Source organism: Notechis scutatus, chromosome 3 (assembly GCF_049901735.1).
Source record: "Notechis scutatus isolate UNSWTSFEM ecotype Mainland chromosome 3, rNotScu1.2, whole genome shotgun sequence".
Classification (NCBI taxonomy): domain Eukaryota; kingdom Metazoa; phylum Chordata; class Lepidosauria; order Squamata; family Elapidae; genus Notechis; species Notechis scutatus.
In genome coordinates, this window is record NC_142011.1 from 110,891,864 (window position 1) to 110,915,681 (window position 23,818).

General features: G+C 41.9%; 1 protein-coding gene across 1 annotated transcript in view; it reads right to left on the reverse strand.

The window, feature by feature from the left end:
- The window catches only part of ADCY10 (adenylate cyclase 10), a 178,465-nt gene extending 156,702 nt beyond the window's left edge, over positions 1 to 21,763 (reverse strand). Inside the window, 2 exon segments of the mRNA XM_087958990.1 lie at positions 21,033 to 21,137; positions 21,616 to 21,763. Coding sequence (XP_087815116.1) covers positions 21,033 to 21,137; positions 21,616 to 21,763 — 253 coding nt within the window.
- Between the last annotated feature and the right edge of the window lie 2,055 nt (positions 21,764 to 23,818).

A 23,818-nucleotide genomic window follows, 5' to 3' on the forward strand; every position in this document is an offset into this window, starting at 1 on the left:
AAAAGAATATAGGATGGTGCAGATCAGTCAGATGTCAGTGCTGGCTAGGTATAATGGGAATCATTGCACTACTGTATTATGCAAGACTCAGCATTAAGACTTGGGGATCATGGTGTTTCTAAACAGAATGGGATGTTTAGGCTCTGACCCTTCCCTACTCTCACTTCACTCCCAGCCCACCACTGTCACCAAATCATAGCTAGCTTTCCTCCTCTGCTGCCCCACTGCTGGCAATTCTCCACCTCCAATGGCCCCCTGCTTAGCCAATAAAAACCTGCACATTCCTAGAGACACACTTTCCATTTTGCCTAAATGCTGAGAGCACTCTGGCATTCCAAGAGGCACTCTTCTTCTTTGGGAAAAAGGGGACCTCCACCAAGAGGATTTGTAAATGAGCAAAGTGGAAAGAGAAGAGTGCCTTTGGGAATATGAAGAGTGCCTCTGCAAATATGAAGAGCGTTCCCAGGCTTTGGGCAAATTGGTAAGAAAAGAGTGCTTCTGGACATGTGAAAAGTGCACAGAGGACTAACAGCACTGAATAGCAGAGGAAAAGTTGCAGCTTGAGGGTCTTTCCTGCAAAATTCGAGGGCCCCTGTTTGGCCAAAGCTGTCCAGCAGCCTGGGGGGGTGGTGGGAAGGTTACTGATCCTAAGCTCCTTTCCCATCAAGGCTGGGTGGGGATGATTGGAAAAAGTTAGCAATTACCCCAGAAAGAGTACTCAGATGGGAGACCACTAGGCGACACCAGAATTGTATGCCTGACAAGGAAGTGAGATAGGCCTACCTGTGAAAGTGGCTACGTTCCCCAATCTTACTCCACATATTCCCTTCACTGTACACTTTTTTCAAGCACCCCCAAACAGAATACCTGGATGGGGGACCTCCAGGCAATCCTAGAATTCTACCTAACCATTCATCAATATTGTTATAATTTGTATGCTATTGTTCCGTACAAATGGAATTTTATTATTATTTAAAGGAGAATGCACTCCTTTAAAAAACAATAAATAGGTCTCTGCTCTCCCTTTGCTTTCTCCCTCCCCCATCCCCACTGCTAGCCAGTCTCAATACTGTTGCTATCAGGCTCCTTCCCCTGCCACTCTAGAGCTTCTTTCCCCCTCCTGCCCAGAGGGAGGCAGCAACTGGACTGGCTCTGGGCTAACACAGCTTTTTATGGGCTAAGCAGGAAAGCAAGGCACATTCAAAGCCCTCTTCTTATACAATATTAAAGGAATTGGAATTTCATCTTCCCACTTCCTTCCCTTCCTGCCTCCGTGGACCTTGAAGTTTTGCAGCACCTCTCCGATGCCTGGCTCTGCTGCAAAGCCTCCTGTGTTCTTTCCTTCCCCCCAGCAGTCTTGCTTTAGGTTAACCTTGAAAGCAAAAATGCAGAGAGTGATGGAGAGGACAGGGCAGGGACCCTTTATGGGGGGGGGGGAGGAGATTTTCCCCTTCAGTCCCTGGGGCACAACAGGAAAGGAAAGAAACTTGCTCAGAAAAGAAACATGCTCAGAGGAGTTCTTGTTTCACTCCCTGGTCTAACAGAGTTCCCAGGATTTAATTTCTGCAATTTGAAGAAATAGAACAGTAGTGTCAAACTCGATTTCATTGAGGGCATTGTCAGCATTATGGCTGTCCTTGGGGGGCTGGTATGCGGTGGGCCATGGCCAGGGTGGTCATGGCCAACTGGGCATGGCCCAGGGGCATTACAAGCCCAATGTCGTTTGTGTGTGTGGGCCCTGTGGGGACCAGGCAGGAATGGGGAGGAAATCCAGAGGTCTCTGGTGGGTGGGGCAGTGGGCAGGAGTAGTAGTGGGATTCAATTTTTTTTACTACCAGTTCTGTGGGCGTGGCTTGCTTGGTGGTCATGTGACTGAGTGAGTGTGACTTGCTGGCTGGGCATGGCTTGCTGTTCACAAGACTGGTTGGGCATGGCTTGCTGGTCATGTAACTGGGTGGGCGTGGCCAACTCAATGGGGTGCCTCATCTGGCCCCTCCCCTCCCAGCCATTCCTTGTCACACCCAGCCTCAATGTATCTATTGTTCTGTAAAAATGTTCACCTTTTTTGACTTTGTTATCTACATACTATAGATGTACTTTCATAGACCACTGAAAGGAGCAAATGGCTCACATGCTTTGCCCAAGAGTGTGATAGGCAACAGGCTTTTAAGGGGCTGCCAGAAAGAAGGGGAGGCAATGTATTTTCCAAAGCACCAGAAGGCAAACAAGAAGCAATGGATAGAAACTGAACAAAGAGAGAAGCAACCTAAAACTAAGGAGAAACTTCCTGACAGTAAGAACAATTAACCAGGGAATTGCTTGCCATCAGAAGTTCTGGGTGCTCCAACACTGAAGGTTTTTAAGAAAAGACTGGACAGCCATTTCTCTGAAATGGTATAGGGTTCCTCCTAAGGTCCCTTCTTAGTGTTATTCCTTTTGTCCCCTGGAAGAAGCGAGCAGCCGTGGTGATGGTGGCAAGGGCACAGGCAGCCAGATGTCCTGGCTCAGGGCTGCCTCCCACTGCCTGTAGCAGTGCCGCCTTCACTGCTGCTCCCTTTCATCCCCCGGGAGAAGCAAGCAGCCAAGGCGGTGGCAGTGGCAAGGGCTTAGCCAGCCAGCCAAGCCTGGAGATGGTGGTGGGGTCAGCTAGCTAGACCGCAGCCAGCACTGCCACCCGGGATGGGGCCACACCAGCAGGGAAGCCAGCAGTCAAGTCTGGGGATGATTGGGGGGGGGGGCGTCAAGGTCTGGGAACAGTAGAGGAGAGCGTGGCAAGATCTGGGAATGGGGGGGAAGCAAGATCAGGGAATGGGGGATGGCAAGATCTGGAAACAGTGGGAGGGCTGGCAAGATCCAGGAACGGGAGGGCAGCAAGGTCCGGGAACAGTGGGAGGGGGCAGCAAGATCCGGGAATGGGGGAGCGCAACTCACAGGCTTACTTGTGAGCAGGCAATCAGGGCTGCTCAGTTGGGGTGCAGGCACCACGTGGGAAGGCAGGTGTCAGATCCATGTATCTGTCATTTCTTCAGTGGAAGAAGAAAAGGGGGAGGGGAGATTGATATAGAAATCCTTTCTCGATGTAACCTGAATACATTCAATATTATGTCAAATTTGTATAACCCACACAATGATACAATGGAGAGAGGAATCCCAGATGGCCAGAACCTATCACCTCTGAGAGGCACATCCAGGAGATGAGAAGACCATAAAAATTCCACAGTGACATGTATGCTTGGGAAACTGTGAAAAGATCGTTTCTTCGGAAGGGGTGGGGTGGGGAATAAACATACTGGCTTTTGTTTCACTAAATACACATTGAGAGAAGGGGAGTGGTTCTAAACTCCCTTATCAATCCCGGTATGCCTGAGAGACATTAGACGCTGCTTTGAACCCCTACATAAATTGTCTCATCTCAATAAAGGATTCCTTTTGATATGTTTGGTTTTCAGAAGTTCATTCTTGTTAATTGAATGGGAAAAAGTTATGTAGCCTGACATCAAGCAGCATCTGCAATAGAGGTCAGCTCGGAGAGGAAATTAAACAAAAATCAAAAAAACAAACCCCTTAACTCTGCTGAGGGGACCCTGCAAAAGAAGAAAAATATCTGAATACAGCAAGGAGCAAGGGGGAGCCAAATGCTGGGGAGAAATGACGACCCTTACCCAGGCAGATACTGACAGTGCACCCCATTGAAGACAGCGAGGCTGCCTGCGAAACCTCCACAAAGCCCCGGTGGTCTATAGGTGTAGGAAAAAGAGACAGCTGGGACAGAAGAACCAGAGGAGTAACCCTCACCTGGGGCAATCATAAACCCAGGTGGAAATTGGAGCTGGAGGCCCGATCGAATCAGAAAGAATGGGACAAGGAGCCACCGGCCGACAACCAAATGAGGCGGTACATAAATTGCCTTGTGAGAGAAGCCCTGGAGAACCTCGAGGTGAGGGATGCACCAGGATGACAACGCAGGACAGCAAGGGAACCAGAAAATGAGAGAACCCAAGTCACCACCACCCCAGATCCAGCAGAAATTGAGCAAGCAGAGGGACAAGCCGAAGAACCAGCAGCCATACCAGGTATCTGACCTCTAAATGCCCCAGATCAGGGGATTAACCCTGGCCAACTCAAAGACATACAACTGCAGAGGAAGATCCCGCCCTTGGAGATAAAATTCGATGGAGACCCCCAGAAACTGGGATTTTTCCTGGCACAAGTGCTCACCTACATGCAAGAATATGGGTGGAATTTCCCAACCCAGGAGTCCCGAGTACGAGTCATCACCCTGGCCCTTGAAGGGGCAGCAGCCAGATGCTCCACAATGTCAACGCCCCAGAATTAAGGAACTTTGATCGCTTCATGATGGCCTTATGCCACCACTTCGAGGACCCCCTCACCAATAGAAAAGCCTGAGACCGCATTAGAGTCATAAAACAAGGCCGCCGCCCGGTAGCAGAATACACCAAGGAATTTCATGACCTGGCTGGCTGAGTCGACTGGCCAGAGGATATCCTAGTCTGTTGGTTCAAAGATGGACTAAATGATGACTTATATGCTGCCTGCCTGGCCCATGGGGCCCCAAACCTCCTGTATGAATGGTACATGAGGGCAGAGGAGGCGGAGATAGACTTGACTTGGAACCGGTACCGCACCGGCAAGTTTTGAAAAAGATCCTCACCCCAGGGGAAACGGGAACTTTTCAAACCCCAATCCACCATGACTCCAAGAACATCTGGTTGCTTTAAGCATGGAAAGGAGGGACACCGTGCAGCAGAATGCCATTCAAAGACCCCTGCAAGAAAGCTAGACCACCCAGCAGGGGTGAAACCCAGAACATCCAGCCCTCAAGGAAAGGAGACTGGCCTGAGGGGCCGAGTAGATGTGGGACTCTGATCCCCCACCAACCCAGAGGAAGAACCCCCAATGCTCTAAAGGGACCTGAGCCAGTCCAAAAGCGATCCGGAAGACAACCCGCTGGTAAGCAATCCAATTGAACCAATCACCCTACCCCTGAGACTTCCCAGCCGAGGGAAGGGGGAGGAAGTTGCAGCGTTGCTGGATTCAGGATGCACCCGATGCCTAATAGATCCCTCCCTTGCAGATAAATTGGGAATCCAACTGAAAGAAATGGAAAATCTCATCGCTTTCTGCCAATTAGATAGAATTATAGTGTGTGTGGGGGGAAAGCCAGCCAGGTTTACCACAGAACCATTGAAAATAAGACTAGGGAACCATAGGGAGATGCTCACATTCTTTGTAGTGCCAGGAATGGAAGAGCTGCTGGTCCTAGGTCTCACATGGCTGAGGAAATGGAATCCAAAAATAAATTGGAGGAAAAGAACCGTACAATTCCAGAGAGACGTAATATTTCCAAATAGCTCAGAGGAAAGGATAAAGAAAGGGACAGAGAACAGAGAATCAGCCTGACTGGACAGTCGGCTCAACTCATTAACATCCCCAATGAGTACCAGGATCTGGCCCAAGCATTTGGTGAGGAAGCTTGTGATGAACTCCCACCACATCGAGCCACAGACTGCGCTATCAAAATCCTACCAGGGGCTAAATTCCCAAAACCACAAATGTACTGCATGTCTCCCAGAGAACTGAAAGAACTCAGAGCATTTATCGATAAAAACTTAAAAAGGGGCTTCATCAAATCCACCCAACCAAAAATAGCTGCCCCAGTATTATTCCACGAAAAGAAAGATGGCTCCATGCGTCTGTGTGTGAATTACCAAAAAATAAACACAATTTGCATAGAGAATATGTATCCACTGCCCCTCATGAAGGACATGTTAGCCCACCTCTCGAGAGGATTTTTTTTTCAAAGTTAGACCTATGAGAGGCATATTACCGCATCAAAACAAAGGAAGGGGGTGAGTGGAAGACAGCTTTTAACACACCATTGGGATGCTACCAATTTAAAGTCCTCCCCTTTGGACTGCAAGGAGCACCTGCCGTGTTTATGCAATTGATCAATGAAACCCTTCATGAATTTTTATATAAAGGGGTTCTAGTGTATCTTGATGATATTTTAATTACACGGAAACGATGGAAGAACACATCAAGCTACTCCGTGCAGTCCTCACAAAACTGTTAGACGCTAAACTATATGCAAATCTCTCTAAATGCAAATTCCACCATGAAAAAATTGACTATTTGGGGTATAGAATATCCCATGAGGGAATAGAGATGGACCCACAGAAAGTAAAAGCTGTACTGGACTAGCACCCACTGCTCACCCACAAACAAATGCAAAGCTTCCTGGGCTTTGCGAACTTTTATTGCCAATTCATTCCAGCTTTTGGAAACATTGCCCTCCCTATCACAAACTTGCTAAAAACGAAGGCGGGGAGAAACCCAAACCAAGGCAACCCCTTATCTGGACAATGGAATGCCAAGCAGCATTCAGGAAACTCAAACGTCTATTTTCAGAAGAACCGGTCCTTAAGCACCCAGATCCCGAAGAACCTTTTGTCATCCAAGCAGACGCTAGTAATGTTGCAGTTGGAGCAGTCCTCCTCCAAAAGAATGAAAGTGGACAATTACAACCATGTGCCCCCAATGGTGGCATCCAAGAAACTGACAGAAACCAAGCAAAGATGGGCCATATGGGAGAAAGAGGCATATGCTGTGTGGTGGGCAATGCCCACATGGAGACATTTCCTGGAAGGAAACCAAATCCTCTTTGAAGTATGGACTGATCAAAAAATTTGGAAACCCTGAGAAATCCACGGAAACTCTCCGAAAAACAAGCAAGGTGGGCTCAATACCTTAAATGATTTAATTTCACTCTCAAATATTTTCCTGGGAGAAAAAACTTCTTAGCAGATGTATTGTCCAGAAAACCCCAATACAACAGCAAAAAGATTGAGGTTATAAAACTGATGATCTAACTGACCCAACTAGCAGCCAAAGTAATCACCCAGGCACAAGAGGAGAAAAAATCATCCCTGACTGAAGACACAACAATGTCAATATTTAAGGAGGCACTACTTAAGGATGACTGGCTAACAAAAACACTTGTTTACTCAAAGATGGACTGGCTTGGGCAGAAAACAAACTTTATGTCCCTGCAAGCCAGAGAATGGACCTCATGAAACGCTGCCACAACTCCTAAATAGCAGGACACTTTGGGTTTATAAAAACTCTACACCTCATCAAAAGACAATTTTGGTGACCCTCTGTCAAAAAGGACATTGAAAACTATGTTGCGGGCTGCCCCACCTGTGCTGCTGCAAAGAGAAGACAAGGAAAATATCCTGGACTTTTACAAACAGTAGTAGACCCTTCTGCTCCCTGGAAAGAGATCTCTATGGACTTTATAGTGGAGCTTCCCGAAAGTGCTGGAAATACTGTCATTTGGGTTGTAACTGATCTTTTTTCCAAAAAGGTTCACTTTATTCCATGCCAAAAGATCGCAACTGCCAAGGCATTGGCAAAGATGTTTCTAATACACATCTATCGCCTTCATGGAGCTCCCCAATGGATTATCTCAGATAGGGGTGTTCAGTTCACATCCAAATTTTGGTGGGCATTTTTAAACCTATTAGGCTCCAACCAGGGGTTGTCGTCAGGAAATCACCCCCAAACTGACAGATCGATGGAGAGAGGGAACAGCGTATTAGAACAATATTTAAGATATTTTATTAATCACCAACAGGACAATTGGACTGACCTTCTTCCTTTTGCAGAGGTACCATACAATAACTCAGTCCATAGTAGCACAGGGTTCACTCCATTCCAGGTAGCCACGGGCCAAGAATTCAACCCCATACCGGAACTACCCACCAAAGATCCTGAAATTCCCTCCCCTAAGGAGTGGATGGATAACTTACAAGCCATGTGGCCAGTGGTAAGATTATCTTTACAGGAAGCTAGAGCAGTTTACAAAACTCAAGCAGAAAAAAACATTGCAAACCTAAACCTTTCAAGATTGGGGACAGTGTATATTTGTCCACAAAATTCTTAAAATCATTACAACCCTCTAAGAAATTAGGACCAAAATTCATTGGCCCATTCCCCATCTCCAGAATTATTAACTCCGTGACGGTAGAGCTTCAACTTCCAAAAACACTTAGGCAGATTCATCCAGTATTTCACTGTAGCTTGATCAAACCAGAGATCACTTCAAACCTCAGACCCCCCCCCTTCCCACACCTCCAACCCCCATCATGGTACATGGGGAACATTTTGAAATTAAAGATATCCTTGATTCACGCACTCACCGTGGATCCACACAATATTTAGTAGCTTGGAAACACCTTCCTTCCTCAGAAAATGAGTGGGTAGCCAAACAACACGTAAAAGCACCCACATTACTACATAAGTTCCACCTAAAATACCCTGATAAACCATCCTGAATTGCAAATGTAATGCATGATTTTTGTTTTTTCCAGGTAGACCTATCTGTTTTTTAAGGAGGGCAGGATGTCAGATCCGTGTATCTGTCATTTCTTCAGTAGAAGAAGAAAAGGGGGGGGGACTGATAAAGAAATCCTTTCTTGATGTAACCTGAATACATTCAATATTATGTCAAATTTGTATAACCCACACATGATACAATGGAGAGAGGAATCCCAGATGGCCGGAACCTATCACCTCTGAGAGGCACAGCCAGGAGATGAGAAGACCATAAAAATTCCACAGTGACATGTATGCTTGGGAAACTGAAAAAGATTGTTCCTTCAGAAGGGGTGGGGGGGATTAAACATACTGGCTTTTGTTTCACTAAATACACATTGAGAGAAGGGTACAGGTTCTAAACGTCCAAATGCCATCTTATTTGGTCTAGAGGACATCAATGACAATGATGACATCACAACTGTCCGAAATATCATCAGTGATTATCAAGCATCAAGCATCTCCTCTGACGAAATACTTGACATTTCCCGCATTGGCCGAGAGCTCAAAAGCAGAGATGGCTCTGTGGCCCCAAGCTTCTGCAGGGTCACTTGCAAAAATGAATCAAGCAAACGTAAATACATTTATACTATAAATTCACTTGCCAAAAGCAACACTAACCATAAGAACCTCCGTTCTTGCCCTGACCTAACCATACAGCAACATGCCTACTCCCATGTACTCCACACTGAACTCAAAAAACGTCTAGACAATGGAGAGAAGGACCTGTACATTGACTACCGTGCTGACTGTATCAAAAGTAAGTTACACAACCCGCAACTCAGCTTTAACCTTCAACCACAACCCTACCTCACCCAATCCACCATCATCCAAGACTAGGCACACACGCCCCTAACTACCTCAATTCCAATTACTGCTGGCCTTAAATACAAGTTACTCAATGCAAGAAGCCTTGTGAATAAAACACCTGAATTTCTCCTCTTACTAAATATGGCTAAATTTGACATCATATTTGTCTGTGAAACATGGCTCAATGCATCTCTCCCTGACTCCATTACCACAGTAAGAGACTATCATATTTACCAATCAGATCGTGAAATTTGTAGAGGAGGTGGTGTTGCTATCTTCTATAAAAAGTCCTTCCATCTAAAAAACATCCAAGTTACCCAGGAGCTTGTTCTTCCTGAGACCATCATCTATGAACTATCCTTAAATATCACATTTCGATTCTTACTATGTTACAGAGCACCTGATTATGACATCGAACATGTAAACAAGCTAAATTCACTACTAACATGGGCAACATCCTGCCCACATGCTTTAATTTTTCTTGGTGACTTCAATCTACCTCATATTAACTGGACCCTAAACGAATGTACAACTGAACCCATACATGCAACCTTCTACAATGCTGTTACAAATCTGGGACTGGAACAACTAGTAATCAACAATACTAGACTTAACAACTGTCTCAATCTCATCTTCTGCAATAGTTTGAATTTAATTTACGGAATACAAACTAAACCTTTTCCAACAGTGACCACAATATGATTGGCTTTTGTCTCAACATACGCCCACACAAAAATCATCACAATGATGCAATCCCCAATTATAACCTCAAAAAAGGCAACTATGATCTTATAGACAACGATCTCTCATCCCTTGATTGGCAATCTCTATTCACTGGATGCAATACTGTTGAAGACCATTACAACATATTTTTACTTGAAGTCAAAAGATTCATCAAACTATATGTACCAACAACACACACACACCCCAAAAAAACAGATTACCCATAACAATAAGGAAACTTCAATCCAAAAAGAGATCACTCTGGCGGAAAAACAAATCTGGTCACGTTGCCAACTTCAAAAGCCAATACAAAAATTTATGCCACCAGATAAAGACTGAATGCACCAATTATCACATTAAACAAGAGGAAAACCTTATACACACCAATTCCACCCGCACTTTCTACAATTTTGTAAACAACAAACTAAAAGACTCAAGGTCCATCCCACCCCTGAGAGGACCTAATGGTAAAGACTGCAACGACAACACCATTAAAGCCAACATCTTTAACACATTCTTCGGCTCAGTATTTGTAAACAGCAATGGATCATGCCCAGTATTTCCTAGCCGAACCACAGAAAACTACAATGATTAATACATACCGATTTTACAGAAGACAATGTTGAAAAAGCACTACGCAATCTAAAACCATCTCTATCTATTGGACCGGATGGAATATGTGCCTTGGTCACAAGCCACGGTCATCCCCATCTTCAAAAAGGGAGACCCCAGCTAGTTGAAAATTACAGACCAATCTCTTTATGCTGCGTCACCTGTAAAGTCATGGAATCAATTATTAACCAATCCATTATCCTCCACTTAGAGACAAACAACCTACTCTCTAATAAACAATTTGGTTTCAGAAAAAAACTATCCTGTAATCTGCAACTCTTACACTGCAAAAACATATGGACTACACAACTCGATCAGGGCAAAGCAATAGACGCAATTTATACAGACTTCTGTAAAGCCTTTGATTCAGTGGTACACAGCAAACTACTCCTAAAACTCTTATGGTATCTCTGGACACCTGCATAACTGGATAGAAGCATTCCTGTTAAACAGACAACAAATGGTCAAAATTGGGAGCATCCTATCAAATTCTGTACCTTCAACAGTGGTGTCCCCCAAGGCAGTGTTTTAGGACCAACTCTCTTCATACTCTACATAAATGACCTCTGTGGTCATATTAAGAGCAACTGCGTTCTCTTCGCTAATGATGTAAAGCTATTCAACACCACAGACAATACTGCTACCCTTCAAAAAGACCTCGACTATATATCAGAATGGTCAAACAAATGGCAACTTCAAATCTCAACGAATAAATGCTCTGTCTTACATATTGGCAAAAAAAATCAGAAAATAAAATACAAGCTGAATAGTCAAGACCGTGTTAAGGACCCAAGCTCTGTAAAGGACCTTGGAATACTCATCTCTAATGATCTAAGTGCTAGAGCCCACTGTAACTACATAGCCAAAAAGGCATTAAGAGTTGTTAACCTAATCCTACGTAGCTTTTTCTCTGGTAATATCACACTACTAACTAGAGCATACAAAACATTTGCTAGACCAATACTCGAATACAGCTCATCAGTCTGGAACCCACATTACGTATCTAATATTAGCACAGTTGAGAAAGTCTGGAAATATTTCACAAGAAGAGTTCTCCACTCCTCTACTCATTGTAAAATACCTTATGCCACCAGACTTGAAATTCTAGACCTAGAAAACCTTGAATTATGCTGTCTTCAGTATGATCTAAGTATGGTATATAAAATCATACATTGCAATGACTTACCTGTCAATGAATACTTCAGCTTCAACCATAACAACACAAGAGCAAACAATAGATGCAAACTCAAGGTTAACCACACCAAACTTGATTCCAGGAAATACGACTTCAGCAACAGAGTGGTCAATGTCTGGAATACCCTACCTGACTCTGTGGTTTCTTCCCCAAACCCCCAAAACTTTAACCTTAGACGGTCTTCTATTGACCTCACCCCTTTCCTAAGAGGTCTGTAGGGAGCGTGCATAAGCGCACCAACATGCCTACCGTCCCTGTCCTATTGTTTGTTTTATTTTTCTTATATGTACCCATTTCATGTATTCATAACTATGTATATACTTATACCTATTATCTTGTAAGTGATTTTACAAATCAAAATAAATAAAATAAATAAAAAATAAATATCTATCCTGGTATGCCTGAGAGACATTAGACGCTGCTTTGAACTCCAATATGAATTGTCTCATCTCAATAAAGGATTCCTTTGGATACGTTTGGTTTGCAGAAGTTCATTCTTGTTAATTGAATGGGAAAAAGTTCTGTAGCCTGACAGCAGGTTAAAGGCAAGCCATGGGGACCTAGTGTGCTGCATAAGAGGTGAGGAGTGTTGGGCAAGCGGGGTGAGCAAGAATCAGGCGGGTGGGGCAAGGGAGCGAGCGGAAACCAGGTGACTGGGTCAGGGGCATAGCCAGCCAGAAGTCACTACCAGTTCAGCAACCCATGCCAAATCGTCACTACTGGTTCGGGTGAACCGGTGCGGACTGGCTGAATACCACCACTAGGCAGAAGGCTTGTGAGGTGAGCTGAGGCAAAGTAGGAGATGGGGCAGCTACTGCTGGAAGCCATCAGACCTGGTGCACTCACCGCCCTGTGTGCGTGGGGGCTGATGGTTTCCAGCAGCAGCTGCAACCTGCCAGCCCCTCAGCTGGCACATTCTGGCTCCGGAGCCCACTCCACCGAGTTGGCCATCCAAGCAACAGGCCTGCAGTGGCAGCAGTAGTTGGAGGCAGAGGCACAGGGGAGAGGCATGCTGGATGCTCTGGGCAGTGCCTGCCTCGTCCCAACCACGTGGGATGGAGCAGGCATGTCCTGTAGTCTGCATCATGTGCCTTACCCCTGATGCTGCCAGTGCCGCTGTCTCGCCTGCGACATGGTGGTCACAGCAGGCTGCAGAGACCCCTGCTGCCAAACACCTATTCCCCACATGTGTGCGCATGCACACACACACACACACACACACACTTGCGCAGGTCTGGGAGAAGTGAGCAGAAAGCCATGCAGAGGCAATGATAGTGGAGAGATCAAAATGGGAAGCCTCTGTCCGGAGCCTCTAACAGATTTTAAAAAAACTGCAGAGCAGGGCTTCATTTTTTATTTTTTTTGGTAAGTTTTATTTGAGTTTTCACAAAAAGAAAAGAAATACAAGTAAAACATCTTTTTTGAAAGCAGCATAATCCCGTGTTACATTTCTTTGTACAGACCCAAATTCAAGTTCATGCTCATTTTTATGTCCTATTCCATATCTTATTACTATTTTACATTTTCTACATAGCTTCTCCCCTCTTTTAATTTCCTTAATTTTATTTTATTTATTTCATCTCAATTCAAATCATTGTACTTATATTTTTTGTCTGTCCTGTTTCAATTTTCTATTATCTTTTCTCATTAAACAAAATTTCTCCTGTAGTTACTAATTGGAGTATGACGCCTTTATATCTTTCCCCTAAAATTATAACACTTAATACATAACTTCCATTCGGATTCTGCTTGGTACATTCTAAAACTACACACTGTATTCTTGAAAAAAGAAAAAATTATAAATGTATAATATAATTAAAACAACAATCCATTCCAATTCAATTCTATCATTAATATTAATATTCATTTAAATCTTAACATTTTGCACGTTACTTTTCAAATAAATATCATACTTCTATGGGAACAATTATAAACTTTCCATAGTTAATTCCCCCCACTTTTCACTTACATTTTATAAAACATTGACTGATTAAAATGTTCCCATTCCTTCCTAATTCAATTTTCTCATTTATTTTATTTCATGTATTTTATTCACAAACATTTCACTAAATTACACTAACTATTTTATCCCTCTTTTTAATCATATGTTGTTTCCAATTTTCTAAAGTTATTTCTATTACAAATATAACAATACAATCTTATGTACCTTTACAGAATCCCTTTTCCAGTTAGATTTTCACCCATTATCTCTAAATAGATCCTGTTTCTTTATATCTTGCTCCAAACCTTTGTAACTTATTTTCCTTTCCTTCTTCCCTCTCTTCTTCTCTCTCCCCTTTTTACCCCTCTGTCTCTCTACCTCTATTTCCCTCTTCTGTATTCCCTTTTTCTGTTGCTTTCCAACATTATATTTATTTTTCAAATTATTTTTCTTTTCTTTGGTTGTTTTTTTAAGTCTGAAATTCTCCATTCTCTTTCCTCCCTTTCCTTTTTCCTCCCCACATAGAGTTACTTGTTCATTATAGATGGCTTCTTCTTTGTCCCAGTCTTCCTGTTTTGCAGTCTTTTCTTGTTGTTTCTCGTAATTGCAGATTCCATTTCTAAGAATTGAAAAACAAAGCCAAAAGAGCCCTTCCCTTCTTGTGCATCTTCTTTGTACTTTTTAAGTTCCATTTTCAATTCATCCAGAAGTGATGCCATTGTAAAAATTTTAAACAACCACCCAATTAGTTGTAGTCATTCAAATATAATAACCAAAAATCAAAAAGTCACCAAGCAATCCAAATACACACAAGCTGTTTCTTTTTACACTTTCTTTTTTTTTCACCCTGTAATTACCGGACTTGCCTGCTTATTTGTGTTTCAGTTGGAAATTTGGACTTATTACTTTGTTTGTACAGGTGAGACATAACATCTTATTGTAATTTTACTTTAGATTCTTTTGAAGTCCAGGCAGTCTCCTCCCTCCAGATCCTGCCCTTATTCTTTTCCTCTCCCTTCCTGCTTATAGAAGAAAAAGTTTTTAATGTCCAGAAATCTTTATTGTCCCTTTGGCATTTAGTTATATTTTCAGCTTAATTGCCTATTGATGCCAAAGCAGATTTTTCCGATTTCTTATTCAGATCTCTTAATTGTCAATGTAAGGAAGGAGAGAGAAGAAAAAAAAAACCTTTCCCTTTTCACTTTCTTTCGCTGCTTCCGACTCTTCTTTGGGAGCGATGTTATCTTTTGTAAAAATTAAATTCCAGGGTACCTTAGTTGTTGCTTTTTCAACTTAACCCAGTCAGCCAAAGCTTTCACTTCTTATCTTCCTCCTGCACTTTCTTTTCCGGTTGAGTTCTTCTTTGAGGTGGCCATTTCTGACCACTGCTCCTACCGCCTTCGGGAAAGGGAGTTTGGCCAGCTGAGGAGGAGAGATGCGGCTCTCCTCGACCCTGCTGGTGATCTCCCCACTCTTCACCACCTCTACAGGGTGGCTTAGCCCCGAAACCAGCCGGCTCGGGGCGCTCCAGCGGTGAGCCCAGGCAGAAACCGTGCAAGATCGTGGATTCCTGTCTGTCGCTGAAGAGCAGGGCTTCATTTTTTGTACGCCCTCCCTCCCCCCATTGCCTCCACGCCTCAACTGACTCTATGCCTTTTTTTTTGTAATACGTTTTTTATTTTTATATTTTAAAAAAATCTCTTTTGGTGAACAATGTGTTTGCAGGTTTTTTACATTTCAATACAAACATGACCTTAGTTACATATTTATCTTTCATATTCAATTTCATATCATATCATTACTTTTCCCATTTTCCTGTAAATTTTCTCAGATATTCTTTTATTCACTTATTTTATCCATTTTCAATTCATAGCTTATTTCATTTTTCTTTAAGTATTCTCATGTCTTATTTTATAATATTATCTAAAATTCTTATTTTATTTCAATATTCATTATACTTTTATACTTTTATCTGTCACATTTGTAATTTTATCACATATTTTTATTTCATTATTCAGTAAGTTTCATCTTAATTCTAATAGTTCAAAAATTACCCCCTTTGATTATCAATTTGAGTGTGCCACCCTTTGTCTTATACATCATTCAATTTACTCCCCTTTAATTCATAGTAAAAATTTACCATAATGTAATCACTTTTTAATTATCACATTCTAGGTTAATGACAATAATCTCCTAACTATTACATATCGTGTGTGTGTGTGTGAAACTCCAAAAATTAGAATATCGTGCAAAAGTTCATTTATTTCAGTAATGCAACTTAAAAGGTGAACCTAATATATCAGATAGACTTATTTCATGCAAAGCAAGATAGTTCAAGCTGTGATTTGTCATAATTGTAATGATTATGGCTTACAGCTCATGAAAACCCCAAATCCACAATCTCAGAAAATTATACAATACTGCACCTTTCCATTCTTTCATGTATCATTTCTTTTATGCTTCTTAATTCCAATTTTATTTCCAGACAAAGTTCTGCCATTTTGTGCACTTCTTTTAATTTTTATTTTTCCCTTTCTTTAATGTTTAAGTCCAATCCAATTGTCCAATAATGTATTTCAACTAGCATCTTTGATATTTATTTCCAATAATCAATGTCCATAAATCTTTATTTCCAGGTTCCTTCTGTTAATTCCTCTTTCAATTTTTTCAAAGTCACCAAAGTAATCCCAGGGTAATTGCTTCACACTTCTTTCTTTATAACATTTTCTTTCTTTATAATATTCTGTTTTTTTCACTCTTCAGGGTTTCTGTATTATTATAATAAAGTTCCTCTTATCAAGTTCCAGTTTAAAAAGGACCAAGCACTTTTCAAAGAGTCACTGAAATTTTTCCTTTACCATTAGGTGGCGCTCTCTGTTATGTCCAAGTTCCACCTTTTCTTTTCACTTTCTTTCCCTTTTTAGGCTTTTAGATTCCAATAATTCAATGATTCCAATTATTAACTATTATTTGTTTTTAACATGTTCAATTTCAGCATTTAGTTATGCCTGTTTAGTGCCAAAATCATATATTTATCCAGTTTAATTTCCAAATCTTTTATAGTCAATTTTTCTTCTAACTTTTTCTTTCAATTTAGTTTTTTTCAAAGTTCTAAGCCACTTTCACTTGTTTCCAAATTTTTTTCTCTCTCTCTGGTCACCGCTTTTACAATCATTTCTGACAATTTCTTTGTTTCTTAATTCTGAGGTACTTTATTATCCTAAATTATGCCTGGTTCACACTTTGCTCACAACTTTCCGCTCCAGCACAGTCTTATTTTCCCAGACTGCCTCCTGTCTTCATGGTGGCCATTTTTAACCACCCCTGCAGCTCGTCTTCAGAGGGGGTTTTCCCTGTCGAGGAAGGGAGATGCAGCTCCCCTTGACCCTCCAATGGATCTCCCTTTCTTCACCACCCTTCCAGGGTGTTTCCAGTCCCAATTGAGACCCTCTGATGAGGGAGCATGGAGCAAAACCATGCACAATCGTGGATTTTGCTCTGACGTGATAGGAATACAACCTGAAATTTCCTGGACTGACTCTATGCCTGATGCCAAGAGGGAAGTTCTGCTTCTGCCCCCCCTCCACAATGCCAGAAACTGCACGCCACTGCCACTCACCTGCCACATCCCCCACACAGCCCCTGCAATCACCCATTGCATGCTGACAGGCAGAAGCCCCATGGCCTAAAGGTCCCATTCTATCTCCTTCCCATCTTTTTCCTTCCTCCATGCTCAGAAAGGGATGAGGGGAGGGGGAGAGATTCGCACCATGGCTTTCCCATGTGGGAGCAGGGCAGTCTCAGTGAAAGACCAACAAGCAGGGCATGGACATGCTGGTGCAGGTGCGGTGCTGATCTGCAACCTAGTGATCGCCATCCAGGCTGGACTGCAGCCAGACTTAGATTCACGGCACTGCCTCAGCCCCTGGGCATACACACAGGAGGCAGTGGGCACACGAGAGCTAGTGTCTTGGTGTAGGTGTGGCACTGATCTTCAACCTGGTGGTGGCCATCCAGGTCAGACTGTGGCCAGTCTTGGTTCCGCAGCACCACCCCAGCACTGCCTCATGTGCACAGGAGGTGGTGAGCATGTGAGGGCTGGCATCTTGGGTGAAAGGGAAGCACTCAGAATGCAGTCCCCAGGCATGCCAGCTCACCACCTCCTGGGCCACTCGGGGTGAGGCCAAGGCAGCGCTGCCAATCTAAGGCTGGCCACGGTTTGGCCCAGATGGCTGCCACCAGGTTGCTGATCAGCACCCGGTCAGCCTGGGCTGGGTCAAGGCACTGCGAACCAGTCTTTTGCTGTTTCTAGGGTGGCGTTGCAGGCCAGATCTAAACACTTCCCAGTGTCCTTTCTAGCAATGCCCATCAACCTGTTTCTTCTGCGAATGACCAGTGGAGCCGAGCAGGCAAGGGAGCTGGCATGGATGGCTCTTTAAAACAGGCACAGCTCTTCACGCAGCCCCCTCCCCTGATGTCAGGCACATGTGAGAAGTCAGGAGCTTAGCAGGGCACAGGGCTCCTCTGCCTCTTGATTGGATGGTGGCTACTTGTCCCATGCAGTGAAACACCTGGATTACACCATGCCTCAGAGAATGGGCCAGGACAAAGGGCTGGAGGTGGAGGGTTGGGGGGCCTTTGGCTGTGGAGAATAGCTGGCAGTGTGGCAGCAGAGCAGGAAAGCTAACTGTGATTGGGCAGTGGTGGTTGGCTGGCAGTGAAGTGAGTATGGCAAAGGATCATCATCTAAACTCCTTAGACTCTTTCTAAATTATTAGAATTTATTCAGATAATTCTCTAATTTTCAATAACCTGGCTATTACCACTGCAGAAAAAAGTAATATCATTAATAGCTGTCAGACCCGTCTATCTGTCATTTCTTCAGTGGAAGAAGAAAAGCGGGGGGGCTAATAAAGAAATCCTTTCTTGATGTAACCTGAATATATTTAATCTTATATAGAATTTGTATAACCCACACATGATACAATGGAGGGAGAAAAGCCAGATGGCTGGAACCTATCACCCCTGAGAGGCACAGCCAGGAGATGAGAAGATCATAAAAATTCCACACTGAGTTGTGTCTTGGGAATCTCTTGAATTGTTCATTCTAAAAGGGGAGGAGGGGGAATTAGATATGCCCTGGGAAACTGTGGAAAAGATCGTTCCTTACAAAAGGGGTGGGGAGGAATTAACATACTGGCTTTTGTTTCACTAAATACACATTGAGATAAGGGGAGGGGTTCTAAATTCCCTTATGTATCCCTGTATGCCTGAGAGACCTCAGACACTGCTTTGAACTCCTACAGGAATTGTCTCATCTCAATAAAGGATTCCTTTTTGATACATTTTGATACATTTTCAGAAGTTCATTCTAGTTGAGTGAATGGGAAAAGTTCTGTAGCCTGACAATATCCTTTGCACACATAATAAATTGGAGATGTTTTCTCTCTGGCCCACTCATTTTCAAATCTTCGTTATCAGAAAACATTCAATGTATCAATAGCAATGAACTTCAAACCGGCACACCCTAAAACAAATACTGTACACACAACTCAGAGGTTGCATTCATATCTTTTGCAAATCAAATCTTTGAAGGTGGGAAGAGGTACAAGGGTTGCAGCATATCAGAAATGTCATGTTGTAATTCTATTATGGAAACCAACTCTAAATATGTATTTAAAAAACCCTACAAATGTCAGAAAACTTAAGCAGTACAACCTTTTTTGGGAGGACATTTTTATGTATACAATGGCATATGTATACAATGTTTGTGCAGAATATGGCCAGATGAAGTTTTGGCTTCTCAAAAGTTCTCAACCTCTAATCATTGTTACCCCAATACCTTAACTGGACATTTTTATATAGTTAAAAGCAAGTGCTTGTGTCTTTGAAATGTGTTTTGCCAAGGCTAGTCATATAATGAGGACATAATAGATGAGCTAGTACAGGGGTGTCAAATTCAAGGCCTGTGGGCCAGAACTGGTCTGCAGGGTGCTTAGATCTGGCCCCTGGAAACAGTGAAGGGCTGGCCTGTGGTGCCTCTGCCATCAAAAACAGAACACAGGAGGGCCATGTGTGACCCCTCAAGCTCCATTTTCACTGGCAGAGAGCTAGCAAAACAAATTAAAAACAAAACAAAAGGAGAAATGCTTTTGCATCCAAGAAGGGACACAAAAGGAGAAAGGGAAAGAGGAAAGACAAAGAAAAAGAAGGAAAGATGGGAAGCGAGCAAATAAGGAAAAAGAAGGAAAAAGAAGGAAAGAGGAGAAGGAAGAAAAAAGAGAAGAAACAAAGAAGGAAGGAAAGAAAGGAAGGAAGGAAGGAAGGAAGGAAGGAAGGAAGGAAGGAAGGAAGGAAGGAAGGAAGGAAGGAAGGAAGGAAGGAAGGAAGGAAGGAAGGAAGATAGATTATAGTGAGAGAGATGGAGGGGTCTGAGGGCAGTCCTGCTTTAGCACTTGGCCACCACAGGTACCCCCAACATGAGTCACATCGAGCTGGCCATGCCCCCCTGCCCCCCCAGGTCCCCTGAGGTCAAACACAACCCTGATGAGACCCTCAATAAACCGAACTTGACATCCCTGAGCTAGTACTTTCTCATGTAAACACTTAATAACCTACCCAGAGTCAAGATGGACATCAAACAAACTTAAAGATAATAATAAATAAGAATTATTAGGCAAGAAATCTAAACAATGAAGATGCACAAATAGGTTGAATAATTGCAGTAGAATATTATACAAGTTTTCAGAAACTGATGTAGGAAGAGGCCTGCCGAAGGAGAGTGCTTTACATCGGTTGGAATTGTCTGAGGGATATCCCCCAGACTATTTCAACTAATCCCACTTTTGATAAGGATAGTCTTTCAATGACCATAGGGATGTAAGATTTTATTCTCTTTCACATTTTTTGGCAAATGTTGCTACATCTTTTTCATTGCCTTGTCTATGGATATTCCCAGTCTTATACTTTGTAGTTTCTTTGCAGTGCTTTGCTTAATTAATCCTTTATTGTATACTTCTACTTTACTAGTACATTCATAGTGAATCTCCTGCCCACTTTTTAATGTGGCAAAACACATAGTTGGCCTAATAAACATTCACTGGCATTACTAATTGGACACATTCTTCCAATGACAAGAACACTGAAATATGATTAGTGAAAGAATTTGGCATCTCTGAAGCTGAAGCGTTATAACAAAGAAGTAACATCTGTGGATCTGTTTTATGCCTCTGTGCACAGCTTTGTTCTGTTTTCTAGAAAGTAAAGGCCTGCTTTTAAACAAAGATAGTTTGGAAATACTCTGTTTATGATGGATATTCTTCAAAGTCAGATCATACATAGTTCGAAACTCACCTTCAACAATATCACCCACATAGTGATTAAGGGTCTGTGTTAATTCATCAGCACCACGATCCAAGCTGGTGTTCATGCTAAACTTTTCTGTCAGAGCTGTGAAACCTTGAAAATCATAAGCAACTGCTGTCAGTAAAACATGCTGTGGATTAGGGATAAAAGGACAAGTAGGAGCTGATTCATTAGATTTTAAAAAGAAAATCTTAGCTTGAAGAAGAGAAACAAACAGCTCTAAGTTTCAACTGACAAAGGAAAATCTCCATAGAATCTCTCATTGACAGCAGTTGACACATAGAACATTATTTCCTGCACTGCGCATTTCTATATCCTCAAAGTAAGTTCTTTTTTCCAAGAAAAGAAAAATAATAATTAAATAGATGCACATTGAAAAATCAGTAATCCCATTGAGGTTTACTGTGTGTTTGTATGGATATTTTAAAACCTTGCTTTATTTTCAGGAAGAGCAGCAAAGGTTTGCACTATTTTTTCTCATTTAGTATTTTAGGTTTCCATTAAAAAAAAAAAAAACTCTCTTTGAAATCCTTCCTCTTCCCTCAGTGACATACTGATTTCCTTTGCTTACCTGAAATGTCCATAAAAAGCAGAACACCATCAAAGCTTTCAATAAAAGGCATTTCCTGAGCAAAATCTCCATACACAATGATATCAGGGACATGAGCAGCTAATTTACCAAGGGTTGAAATCTCAATTTGATCATTCTTATTAGTCATTATTATTTCTCATTTGGAACACAACTTGGACATCTATTCACTGCTATATAACCATTAAATCTTCTGTTGTGATGCCCCAATACTGTGAAGACTTATGTATCTTAGATAACATTTCCATTGTTAGGTTTTGTGTCACAATGAAGTTTCTCCTCCAATTACAGTAGATGGATTATACTTCACCTAACAACTGTTGCTAGGCTAAAACATATCCTTTTCAACAGTGAATTCTCTTAGTTACACTAAGCTGTCAATCAGCAATGTACAGCAGTGAGCCAGCAGTGTGTGGCAGCAGCCAAAAAAGCTAACACAGTCCTTAGTTGCATAAACAGAGGCATAGAATAAAAAAGGTGAACTTCTTTATAAAAAAGCCTTTATAAAATTTTAGTAAGACCTCACTGGAAATACTGCATCCAGTTTTGGTCACCACATTACCAAAAAAAATATGTTGAGACTTTGGAAAAAGTGCAGAGAAGAGTGACTAAGATGATTAAAGTCCTGGAGACTAAAACATATGAAGAACGGTTACAGATTTGGGTATCCCCGATGTAGAGAAAAGAACATGACAGCAGTATTCCAATACTTGAGGGGCTGCCACAAAGAAGAGGGGAATCAAAGCACCAGAAGCTTCTTTTATTTTATTTATTTATTTATTTATATTTATTTGATTTGTCAATCACTTACAAAATAATAGGTATAAGTATAAACATGAGTAAGAATACAGAAAATAGGTATGATTAAATGGGGACAGGAGGCATGATGGTGCACTTATGCATGCCCCTTTTGATGGCAGGATGCTTGTGAGGCCCCAGCCTGGCCAGGCAGAGTTGACAGTTAGGTCCCAAGTACATTGGCTCTTTCCCTATCAACAAGACCATCAACCCAGTAATGGTTCAACTGGACCTACCCAAAACTCTTAGAATTATTCACCCAGTTTTTCACTGTAGCCTGTTGAAACTGACAATCACTTCTCCCTTGTGCCCTGCAACAAACCTACCATCTACTCCTATCCTGACTGAAGGCAAATGGCACTTTGAAGTTAAAGAGATTTTAGACTCTCATAGACTCAGAGGGAAAACCCAATACTTAATTGTATAGAAAGACTTTCCCCCTTTGGAACCATGTTATGATATGTACAGAATAACCCTTGAGGAACAAGGATATGCACATGGAAACGTTTATGAGAATAGTTATGAATAATTATCCAGCCACACACAGATACACTAAATTGAGTTAAAGTTTATTTTAAGAAATAGCACAGTCCAATAAACGGTCCAGGTCATATACGTTTTACAGTCCAAAGAATATCCAATTACAAAGTCTTCTTACCAGTTGCCTTTGTCATTTACAGTAAACAAAGATATCAAAGTATAAGCACAACAGAGAACTTTAGATAGCAACAGAATGTCAGAGATACAGAATGTCAGAGAGAGCAAGCCATGATCTCTAGCTCCCTCTTATGGCAATTCGCAACACAACCAACCATTCGGAATATAGTACAAATCAACACAGTGACTTTGTCTTAAAGCTACAAACATACATTGTTGGTTTATATATTGCCAACCCAACTAATTGGTGGACAGATTCCTAACATTCTCCCCTTTGGGTAGGTCAAATATATAATACATTACATCTTTAAACCATAATTCTCACAACACTCTATGCTTAATTGCACCTTGAGCTTTTGTGAAATAATCTGCAATATTATGTTCAGTCATGCAGTATTCTAACTGAATTAATTTATTTTGAACACACTGTCTAACGTTCAAATATCTCAAATAAGTATGTTTAGACCTTGTTTTAACAGCTAAATTAGTAGCCATATTAATTGCAGATTGATTGTCTTCATAAACAATAAATGGATCATGTACAGTAATTCCAATATCTTTCAACAATTGTTTATGATATATCAATTCTGTACACATCAATGATAAACATGAGAATTCTGCTTCCATAGTGGATAAACTAATATGTTGTTGCCTAATAGACTTCCATCCTATTAAAACATTACCCAACATTACCATTATACCTGATGTTGACTTATGAGTCATTATATCA